General features: G+C 44.6%; 1 protein-coding gene and 1 pseudogene across 5 annotated transcripts; both read right to left on the bottom strand.

The window, feature by feature from the left end:
- Positions 1-5927: 5927 nt before the first annotated feature.
- LOC123158907 (bidirectional sugar transporter SWEET6b) lies at positions 5928-10508 on the bottom strand. Of its 5 annotated transcripts, none has more exons than XM_044576720.1 (10): positions 10220-10508; positions 9962-10126; positions 9557-9642; positions 8498-8547; positions 8258-8363; positions 7681-8164; positions 7366-7582; positions 7077-7238; positions 6409-6528; positions 5928-6295 (listed from the first exon to the last, which is right to left on the bottom strand). In XM_044576720.1, the coding sequence occupies exons 6-10, from the start codon at positions 7758-7760 to the stop codon at positions 6134-6136; spliced, it is 741 nt and encodes a 246-aa protein (XP_044432655.1). In that variant the 5' UTR covers positions 7761-8164; positions 8258-8363; positions 8498-8547; positions 9557-9642; positions 9962-10126; positions 10220-10508; the 3' UTR covers positions 5928-6133. The 5 variants fall into 5 exon arrangements, with proteins under 5 accessions (XP_044432655.1, XP_044432657.1, XP_044432656.1 ...); XM_044576722.1 differs by having other exon boundaries at positions 7681-8140; XM_044576721.1 differs by lacking the exon at positions 9557-9642.
- LOC123157671 (quinone oxidoreductase PIG3-like) lies at positions 9986-10455 on the bottom strand (annotated as a pseudogene).
- Positions 10509-11510: the final 1002 nt, after the last annotated feature.

Genomic DNA, 11510 nt, shown 5'->3' with positions numbered 1-11510 from the left:
GTCACAAATCAATAGTTTCAAAAAGCTAGAGATAGTGTATTATCTCTATGAGAGAGCCCGAACTTGGGTAAAACATGCATCCAATTTTATCATCACATCTAGGCTACTAGCTTGGGACCCCTACCCGAGATTCACAGGAATCGACGCTGCCATTGGTGGCCCATGCAGGTCTCGCTACGTAGCCACCGCGAATCAATGCCGATCAATATGGGTGAGCAGATGGGTTATGCCAGGCCAGATCTTTGTTTTCGGGGGCATCATGCTCTTCACTTACTCAACCGGCCATCTAGGCCAGGCTGAGAACCTTGCTCCCAGCTAGGTTATGAGATTTGAAAACTTGGAGTATACTATGAATTATCGTGGGAAGCTGGCCTTCTTGAGTTGGGTATCAGACCAGATCGAGGGACAGGAAGACATGCCCATCCCAAAGCCGATTTCAGATAAGGATCAGGGCGATAAGGATCAGGGCGAGTAAGAAAACCTTACATCAGACCTAGTCACAATCCCAAATCTGATGACGCAGCTCTGGTGCCCGACAACCGACCTGATGACCTCGCAGGAAGACCCTAGATCTATGTCAGATCGGTTCTCGGTAAAACTTCCCCTAGCACTGGTGTCATGTCAGGTCAGGCTTATGAGGAATGCAGCAAAACCCTTCTGAATGAGATGATATATGGGATTCATAGGCTTACAATATTGGATGGCCAACCCTCTGTTTATGATCGGATATGGGAGTCATGTGGGATGGTCGGATTTTTTTACCCGCCAATATTGAAGACCTAACCGAGGTCCTACTGATGGTGTTATACCATGCGACCAACTTAACCTCCAAGTTGCGGCGGCAGCCCTAGATTGGATTTCTCTCTCTATAAACCCTAGCCTCATCGAGTATATAAGTGGCTGCTAGGGGGCTCTTGTTCCCATGCACTCCCATAGAAACAACTCATAGTCGTCCAACCTTGCAAGTATCGATCATAGTCGTCCGGACCCACAAGTATCAACCTTAGTTGTCCGGCCTCGCAAGTATTATCCTTGTCCACAAATACCAATCTTCGTCGTTCAGGCCCACAAGTAACGATCTTAGTCTTCCGGGTCCACAAGTAACGACACTACTAGGGAAAAGCCTATACACAGAATCTTACCAGCAACGCTCTTCAAAATACCACGCTACTGCTACTTACCAGCAGCGCGTGTGACCGAAACGTGCTGCTGACTTGGAAATAGCAGTAGCGCGTGCACCGCATACAGCGCTACTGCTATAGTTGCCATGACCTCGCCCCCCCCCCCCGCTAGCTATAGCAGTAGCGCACTTTACTATAGACCGCTACTGCTATTTAGGTTAGCTCTAGCGCGTTTCGGGAAACGCGCTACAACTATCCCTACCTTATCCCCACGCGCATGACCAGCCCTCTCACTCACACTCTCACTCTCGCCCGCGTAAACCGTCGTCGTGCGTCGCCGCCGCCGCCGCCTTCGTCCGTCCGCCGCCGAGGTACTCCCCTCCTTCCGTCCCTCCTCCATCCTCCTTGCACATCCTCCCTCCTCCTGCGACCGCCCCTCCCTCCTCCGCCGCCGCCCTCCTCCCTCCGCCTGCGGCCGCCCCTCCTCCCTCCTCCGCCGGCAGCCCTCCTCCCACCGCCCTCGACCTCGCCGCCCCTAGCTACCTCTCCGTCGCCCCCCACCCCCTGCCACTAGTTAGTACTAGATTTAGTAGTAGTAGATGTTAATTTAGGGTTAGCTAGTACTAGATGTTGCTTAGTTAGTACTAGATTTTTAGTAGTAGTAGTGGTAGTTGAACTACTTTAGTTGTAGTTGAACTAGTTTAGTAAGTAAATTAATAAACTAGTTGAACTAGTTGAATTAACAGAACTAATCTATTTTTAGTAAGATAATTAATATAACTAGTTGAACTACTTTATTTTTAGAAAGAACTAGTTTTTTTTCTATTTATAGTAAGTTTATATTTAGTAAGAACTAGTTGAATTAATAAAACTAGTTGAACATGTCATGTTTGTTGTTAGTGATAACTTATATGGTTTCAGGTGACCTCCGTCGTCCCCGTCACCGACCCCCTCCGACATCCCCGCCGTCGTCCCAGTCACCGACCCCCTCCGACATCGAGGTGAGACCAGCCAAATATCCTTGTATATCTTGTGTTGTTGCTCAAATAGGATATGTGGTTGCCCAAGTGGCCGTTCATGTTCAGTTTACATCTCCGAGTGGCCTATGTTTTGCCGGAGTGTTGATTAATTTCCGTTCCGGCAAATTTCAGGCGCTCGATATGTCCTTTTTTAGCAAAGGTCATGCCGGATTTTGTCGTGAATTCTGGCATGACTTGTGCTAGAATATGTACAAGTTTAATCTTTGAATTATGATTGTAGGAAATGTCGTACTCGGACGACGACGGTCTCCCGGGGGAGTGTAGCTGGTGCCACGACGATCGAGGTATGTGCGACAGGTTCGTTCGGCTGGACGAAGATCGGCGCTTCAGCATTAAGCTCGAGGAGACCTTCGATTGTGAAACGGTACGCAACAACGACAAGTGTTTTTTTCTCCATTAAGCATGACTTCAACTATTTCAACGTCTAATTTTCATATTTTACAATTCGACTAGCTTATCCCATGCCATGCAAGACGCTATGTCTTGGAGAGGATGGGTTTTGAAGACCATGAAAATTTCGAAACAAAGAAAATACACCTAAGGACCCATCATGATATGGATTTTGAAGTAAATCTGTGCAATGCTCAGAGCGTAACCCATTTTGGTTGCCAAAATTGGGAAGCACTTTGCAAAATGTATGGTTTTTATGAGGGTATGATTGTCACCATGGATCTTGGTGATCCTGACAGCGAGGAAGACAATATGGACATTTGGGTCCTTGTTGATACGCTTCCGATTGTACCGCTATGTGAGTTTCTCAAACATAGTTATTAACTAATTTATATTGTTTATTTCAAAATAGTTGATAGCTTATTTCCATTGACAGCTTATTTTGATTCTTCAAAGACTGTGCGGAAGATGGTAGATAAAACCCACTACACCGAAGGCACCCAATTAACGTATAAGGAGAAAAATCATCTGATCGCATTTTGTACTCTTCTTGAGAATTACAATGACTATTATCGAACTCCTCCAAATTATGGTGAATACGTGCCACTAGTGCATGTGTTGAACAACGATAACTTCTCTGGAGATACCCTGGTAAGATTTTTTACTATTACGACATCCGTGCATCTTTTGCATACTTCTAAAACTAGTACATCATTGCTAACTACGAAGTTATTATTATGTTTTTCAACAGAAACTCCCGATGGATTGTGTGCCTCATCTGATGTCTCTGCATGGTCGCCTCTCAGTTCTGAACATACTGCCAGGTAAATCTACGGAGCTCACCTGTGCATATCGGATTTCTAAAACCCGTGAACACATGATCATCAGAGAATGGAAGAAATGTATGGACATTCGCAAGGAGGTTCTTGGAAGTAACATTCAGCGAAAGGCAAGAATTGGAGACAGGCTAATCTCCATTCTCCATAATGGAGAGTCAGGGGCTATCTTGTTTTTTGTTATTTTACCTTAGAAAATGTAGTAGGTCTTAATCGAATGTAATAGGTCCTATGAGGTACAATATGTTTATTATGTGGTAATGTGTTAGAGTTGATAATGATGATCTTGAGGAGGTGTTATGTGATGTCAATGATAAAAACGATGATATTGAGGAGGTGTTATATGACAATGATGTATTATGATGCTAAGTTGTTAATGATATGATGATGATGATGATATTATTATATCATTGGGTGAAAGAACCGCGGATTAGTTTCAAGTGGATGGACATCCACTTGAAACTAGTCCACAGTTCTTTCACCCCATGATGTAATAACTCATTATGATGTAAAAACAATCTCTAAATTCCTGTTGTATGAAAACTTGTGTAAAGGTGTATGAATACAACATGAAAAGAAAAAGAAAAAAAATAAAATACTAAAAAATAGTAGTAGCGCGGGTAAGGAGAAGCGCTACTACTAGTTACCAGTAGCGATGTTCTGATGAAGCGCTGCTACTAGGTCAATTTAGCAGTAGCGTGGGCCAAGACGCGCTATTGCTAAGCATTAGCTGTAGCGCCTTATCAGTAGCGCTCCTGCCCGCGCTACTGATAGGCCCAAAACCCGCGCTGCTGCTAGGCTTTTCCCTAGTAGTGCGACATTGGTCTTCCGGGTCCACAAGTATCAATCATAGTTGTACGGGCCGAGAAATGTATTTTCACACTAAAAGAAACTCTAATTTCCTAAAAATATTTCATGCGTTTATGTTGAAAATACCGTTTCCCTCAGTCTTTTTCCAAATTTTTCTACCCTTGCTCGCCTATGGCCCCCAGTCGGTAAAAAACAAAAAAAAATCTTCCCCACGATCTTATCCCACCCGTAGCAACCGCCCCTCCCCCAAATTTCCTGCTCCTCTCCCCCATGATGTGTCTGTTGTGGTCAAACTAATTGGATATTGGATACACTATTGGTTGTTTTTGTAGAGAAAGGAGGTCAACAAATATCTGTTGCATGGGGAGTAAGCCTCTTTGAACAGGTGGCAAATGAAGTGTTTGGAGCTATGTGGGGCTAGAAACCAACTCACTTAAGGCTATCGGTCTTCGGCTGGATTCATTGGCTGTTTAGCAGGGCCATCTCCGGAAATTTGGGGCCTCGGGTAGAAACCAAAATCTGGCCCAAAATATTGAACAATTCACATAAACAGAAGAATTAATATGCGTAAACCATACTGTCACTTTATCAAATACTATGCTAAACTAGTAATGTGATCACAAAGCAATGAACGAACCTCATGTTCTACCAAAAAGGACCATCCGTCTAGTATTTCGTGGAATATAATCTTCAATTATATCTTCGTACTACATCATCTCCAAGACATCAATTTCTGCATCATGAGCCTCAACCTCCTATCGTATTATCATCACCACCATCATCAACATTAACATCTGCGGTGTGATTTTCATAATCAAGTTGGGAGTCTCACTAAATATCTATCGAGGGCACTCGTTTGAGTCCGAGCCTCAACTGGCACTCTTTGTTTTGCAGAACCAGAATCTTGTTTCCTAATTCTAGTAGACATGATGATGATTCGAGAACAAAACCTAACAAATTATAAGTGATCATTGATCAAACAGAATCTAATTAGATTCATATAGTAATGATTGCTAGATGACTCTAGATCATTCAAATACAAAGGAAATAAATTGATAAAAAAAACCTTGCTCTTGGATATTAAAACACGGTCTGTGGTCTAGCGTGGATGTGTTTAGCTAGCCTGGGCTGCTTGTTTGGATGTTGCTTCAAGTTGGATTTTATTTTATTTCCCTTAATGGAAAGGTCTGGGTTCTTACTAGTTATAGCCACAAGTTGATGGGCTATCTAATTTGAGCATAGCTCTTCCTATACTCAACTCATTTTCCTTGACGAAAAAGTGTGTGTCTATATAGTAGACACCATGCAATCAATCAAACACACTAATGAAATATATATGACAAACAATTAACATGTTACAAGATTCAGAAAAAAATTTCTAGCATGGACCCAAAGCATCATACTTCCCGCAAAAAAGAGGTCAATGTGGTAACAACGCAGCCTCACGGGAAAAGAGCAGGAGCCATCCAACTGAACCGGTAATTAGAGGTTAAGTCTGTGTCTCGTTTACGCTGACACCAGGTTCAAGTTGCATCACCAATAAGATGCCCTTTGGGTGTTTTTGTGCAGAAAACAGAAGAGGACCTTGCCCGAAACATAATACAAACACATCGTGGATATTGAATAAAATAATTTAACAAAGCCACCACACACTGTAATTAACAAATCAATTGTATCATCACGTAAGAGCAGATTGAAAACAGGCAAGCATACGTGGTTTTCATAATATATCTCTGGGATAACTCAGCTGGATTGGTATTTATATACACTTGCAATTTGCACTGTAGTCTCGGACAGACGACAATGGTTCACAAAATTAAAGGCAATCTCAGACTCTACTAGCTAACAAAAAGTACAACTAATTAACATCAGACCTGTTGAAGTATCATCCGGTATTAACTGCTCAAAATCTTTAGGGCTAAAAACGAAGCAAAGCTTATTTCTCTATGGTGACGGAGACGTTGCCGCTGGTAACGGCGTTTTTGGTGAGGACGGTGGGCAGCTCGACATTCTTGCCCTTCTTGGGGGTAGATCTGTAGTAGTACCCGTAAAGGATCAGCTGGATGAGGCCGAAGATTGTACCGAGGGCATTGGGGATCTGCACAGAATTTAAAGAGGACATAACAATTAGATCGAACCGCGCTGAGGAATTCTTGATTGTAAGTCTGGATGGGTTTGTGACTTTTGTTTATCCAATGTGTATGTACATACCGTGATGTAGATGTCAAACTTGATTAGCGCATAGCCCGTCCAGCAGAGACCGTTGAGGAAGTTTACCAGTGACAGGAAGAATGGCATGTACTCCACACTCTTGGTCCTGATCACTTTACCCTGCAAATAAGCAGTACAATATTACTACTTTCATCTCAATTTTTTTAGTTATATTAGCATTTAGTACACTTGTTAGTTGGTAAAAGCATCCGTCATTAACAATTAGCCTGAGCTAGTAATTCGCCCTGTAAAGGAAGTTTACCTTGAGATAGAAATAAACCGTAGGCCTTTTTGATTAAAAATATATGATGTAGCATATTGTAGAAGAACTTGGGTGCGTGAGAGGTGAATAACTCAATTCGGACTTTTTTTTAACAGGGTTTTGGCACGAACGTTAAAACATGAAAGGTGAGTGCATCTTTTAGATGGACATAGTTTTTCAAGCAGAATCAACAACAAACAAGGTGTACTACTTAACAAATTGAGGTCTGTCAAAAGCATCTACTAGAACTTTAAAAATAAATTATAGGCAGGTATTTTTCTAGACAACGTATCATTACAACATCATACATGCACAACGCAGATTAATTAGCCACCTGAACTCACAAGTTAAAGCAGTTATCAAAGATCACGGGTCGACGATCCATAAGTTGGGGTGGGGTACGTACCATGATGGTGAGCGGGGAGGCGTACATGATGGAGCCGAAGATGACGCAAAGGATGCCTACGATCATGGAGCGCTTCTCATGGGTGTGGGCGCCGACGAGCACACCGGCCACCACAGCAGCCATGAACGCCGCCTGGATGGCGAGCACGCCGAGCATCTTCCACTGCACGCAAAGCACAGGCGGATGGCATGGGTTAGGGGCATGCAGGAGGATCTTCTGTACAGAAACTAATGGCGAAAAGAGACAGTAGGCCGGATGAGGGGGCACTAGGAGGGTTGCACGTACGTACCCTTGTGTTCTTGGCCGCGTAGATGATGAAGATGATGATGTAGGCGCCCTCGATGACGAGGCCGATGCCGTTGATGGTGAGGACGAGGGTGCTGTTGGGGTGGACGATAGGGAGCCCGTAGAAGAACCAGAGCAGGCAGTTCATGAGCGTCGCCAGGTAGGGGTCCGGCTTGAACTCCTCCACGTTCTTGGCCTTGCAGATACGCCAGAACGTCGGCCTGCGTACGCACAAGCAGAAAACGAGCGTCAGATTCATGCCCTAGCAACCACCTTCCATCCATGAATACAGAGCCGAGAGGAGGAGGAAAGGGCTTACACAGGGGAGAGGAAGAGCCCAAAGGAGATGACATTGCCAATGATGCCGACGATGTTGCGGGCCACGTCGGCGGAAACCATGATGCTCAGCAAGATGGATAGATCGATCGCCGGGAACACAACTCGATTGCTCGGGGGAACAAACGACTTGAGAAAGGTTGGTTGTGATTTGTTTGGGGCGTGGGTGGCCGAGCTTATATAGTAGGGGGTACGCCTTCGCCTTCCCCAAGTTATATCCGATGAGGATATTGTTAAGGGTGGCCAAACCTTCTGATTTGGGTGCAGACCGTATCGAACTCCATCTCTGGCCGTGCTCCCGTACAACGGCCGGCCGTATCAATTTCTTCCTCGTCACCTAGCCAAACGATCGCCCAGCTGCTAGCTCCTCTTCCACGTAACAACTCCTACTCGATCGAATTATCCCCCGACAGCCCTACGCAAATAAACAATGTCCTCCTCTCCTGCAAGATCGAGGCAAGACGGCACTGGGGGAGCCAGATCAAGGAGAGGCATGATAAGGATGGCAGCGGCACGGGGGCATAAAGTGCAGCGTATGTACAGATGGGTTGAGCACTCACTGCGTTTGTCCATGATCATGCCTACTCTCTTCATCCAACGGTGCTTGCAAGGTAAGAAGAAATCTGTGTGCATCACCTACCTTCAAGTGGAGAGGATTGATTTTTTCTGCAATTGTTCAAATTGGATGATAAAAATCAACTTTGCATGCTTACATGAAGCTAGATTCCTGGAAAATAAGTATTTTCGCACATAAACTGCTAATTATTAAATCCCATATGTTTTTTGTGTCCTGATCTTACCTTCAGCACCTGATTAACAGCATACGTGTCTCTGATGTCGGAAATTCGATCTGAATCATGACAAAAAACGAACACAAAATGATTAGGAGGGACTATCTATGCATTACGAGTGCATTGGGAAGGGAAACTGTGTGCTATACAAGTTAGTGCCAATGAGATGGCGATCTCTAAAGAAAAAGTAGCTCACTTATCATCGATAGAAGACACTGAAAAGTAGTTCATAAATAAGTGATGGACGGGTCTCAATTATTTTCAGGAGGCCATCATGTTGACAAGAAAGTTGCTGCTCATCCTATTTTTACAACCAAAAAAATGCAATTCTATGAGAAAGTAAATGTAGGATTTTTTTTTAGTGCATCTATACAGCAAACATGTGTGTAACAACAGTTTGATTTGGATGTTAGAAGCAATGAAAGTTGTAAAACCAAAGCAGCATTGGTTAGGGTTCTTAAGAGCCGTGCTAGCCTTTTCCTACATAAAACTAAATGTATGATCTGAAGTAAGAAATCTGTTTAGTTTGTGGGTTGGAAGTACCACATATAAGCTTGGTCCATGTGAATTGGCACAATGTTTGGAACAAAATGAAACTTAGCAGTGCAGTTTTATAAATTGTAGACAAACTGTAGTAATTCCCAGCTAATTTTATAAATTCATCCCAGTGAACTTTTGTGTAAATTGGTCTTTCTATTCTCATATCTTGGAATATAAATGACGAACCTCAATTTTTTATGCATCGTGGTTTTGTATGATGGCCATGGCTACATAACAGCGATAGCATACATCAATTTGTGTTGATATATGAATGTAAAATGTCAAAAATTGTCTCTGCTTATTATACTTATCTACACAATAGATATGTGGAGTTCATGGTTTGTTATTTAGCTCTTCTGCAGCCCAGTTGCAATTCCTAAAGGTTGATGCAGACACTCAAAAGTGCCTCCTAGAGCAGTAGAGATGTTGTCTCTGCAACGTTAACACATCAATCGGTGTATTTGAATGTGTACACTTGCAACCTTCAAATTTAGAAGTAGCAAATTTTTTGCCGCTACTGTCACTTACAAAGAATAATGCCTCATGTGTACATTTCCAAGGTGCTTTGAATTCTGTGTAGCGAATGTACCGATTCCACTTGATCCACCATGGATCTGCATACATTGGAGATACCCAATCATCAGGAATAAATACAGCCAGGAGTCCAGGACGTTTCACCTCATTTTGCATATGAGTAACTGTGGTAACCTAGTTCGCACTCCATTTGAGTAAGCACAATTTACTTGGCTATTTCTCAGTTAGTCGAGGCATGTTGCTCTAACAAAAGAGATCTGACATTCCAACTCATCAGGTGCTCAGTGTAAGAGATTTACAGCCAGTCAGTCCCAGTCCAAGGAAGAAGCAAGTGCAGTGAATTGCTAGCCGTTTGCAATCATCACATGCAGAACAAATTAGCAAGAGAGATTTTCTTACAAGGATTCACCGAGGGAGAGGTGGCTAGCATGAAAAAGGTGGACCAGACGGTGCAGGCCACCTCGGGCTGTCAGTCAGCGACACCCCCTCCGTCACCGGGAGCAGCTTCCCTGTCGGAACCTCCACCTTCTCCACATACCCGCGGCCGGTAAGCAGCGCGCACACCTGCAACGCAACAGCATATGCGAAAAAAAAAAGTGAGGTTCAGAGCAGCAGCAGCAGCCATCACCAAATTCACCATGGGGGCACGCTGGGCACCTGGTACCGACGGCCCAGCGCGGCCCCGAGAGCGACGATGGTGCCGGAGCACTCGAGCCCCGGGTAGGGCGAGGCGGCGGCTACCGGCCCTGCCACTGGACCGTGTCGCCGCGATTGACGCCGGCGGCGGCCACCCCGACAAGCACCTCGCCCTCCCCCGGCGCCGGGAGGTCCTCGACCTCGCGCACCTGCAGCGCCTCGGGCCCGCCGGGGCTCGCGGTCGCCACCACCACCATCGTCGCGTCCGTCCCCTGCCACCAGCTCACTTGCTTTCGGCTTCTGGCTCTAGGTAGCTCCGCATGTACAGGCCACTGCTCCCCTATACGGCGGGGCTCTGCTGTCGGCTCTACTCGGATTTTTTTTTCTTTTGACAAAGAGCTTTTTTTGAGTAACTTTTTTTTTTAGTAACTTTTGAGAAAGAGCTTTACTCAGATATACGGCCGGGCTTCTCCAACTAGATCCGGCCCAAGAAAGTTTTTTTTAGATAATCCGGCCCAAGAAAGCTGGACGGCAAAATGTGGTTACGACAAAACGTGGGATTGTAGACACATGGTTGGACACCCGCTATTTAACCGCACTTCCTCGATTCTCAAATAAGTGCACACAGCTATACCTAAAAATATATTGTATTAATAATATTCATAATATAATAATAATCTATACCTCTATCTATATCTCTATCTAATCTAATAATAAAGGGACTAATACTTCTGTCCGTACATCACGAAAATTACCCTCAAAATTATAATAAATTACCCAATATGCCATCCATAAGTGAAAACTATTTCTTTTTTTTTGAAGTCGCCGTCAGTTACGGTTCTTATATCGTGGTGCTCTTATATTATATCACAACGGCACTAGCATCACAGTGGCCAAGGCCCCGGTCCCCCTTTTTCTCTCCTTTTCTGTCTTATAGCAAGCGCGCCTTATCCTCCGTCGAGGAAAGTATCGTTTTCCCCCTTAAATCATGTCTGATGGATCAATTTCCCCCCAAAGTCTAAAACCGGATCAATCAGCCCCTAAACTCTGTAACACCGGATCAATTCTCCCCCATGGTGGTTTTGGACCAGATTTCAGTGGTTTTGACTTTTCTCCTTGCTGACTGGACATATGCAACTTTCCCCAATTATTAGTTGCAATCCCTACGTCTGTCGCCGCCTCCTCGTCGTGAAGCACTCTGTCGCCGTCCCCCTCGTCGCCCCCTCGTCGGCCCCTCGCCGCCCCCTCGCCGCGGTCCATGGTGTCTGCTAGCTCGTCAAGCAGTCACCGGCCGCCGCAGTCCATGTCCTTC

Source organism: Triticum aestivum, chromosome 7B (genome assembly GCF_018294505.1).
Source record: "Triticum aestivum cultivar Chinese Spring chromosome 7B, IWGSC CS RefSeq v2.1, whole genome shotgun sequence".
In the NCBI taxonomy this organism is placed as follows: Eukaryota; Viridiplantae; Streptophyta; class Magnoliopsida; order Poales; family Poaceae; genus Triticum; species Triticum aestivum.
This window is presented reverse-complemented; position numbering and strand designations above follow the sequence as displayed.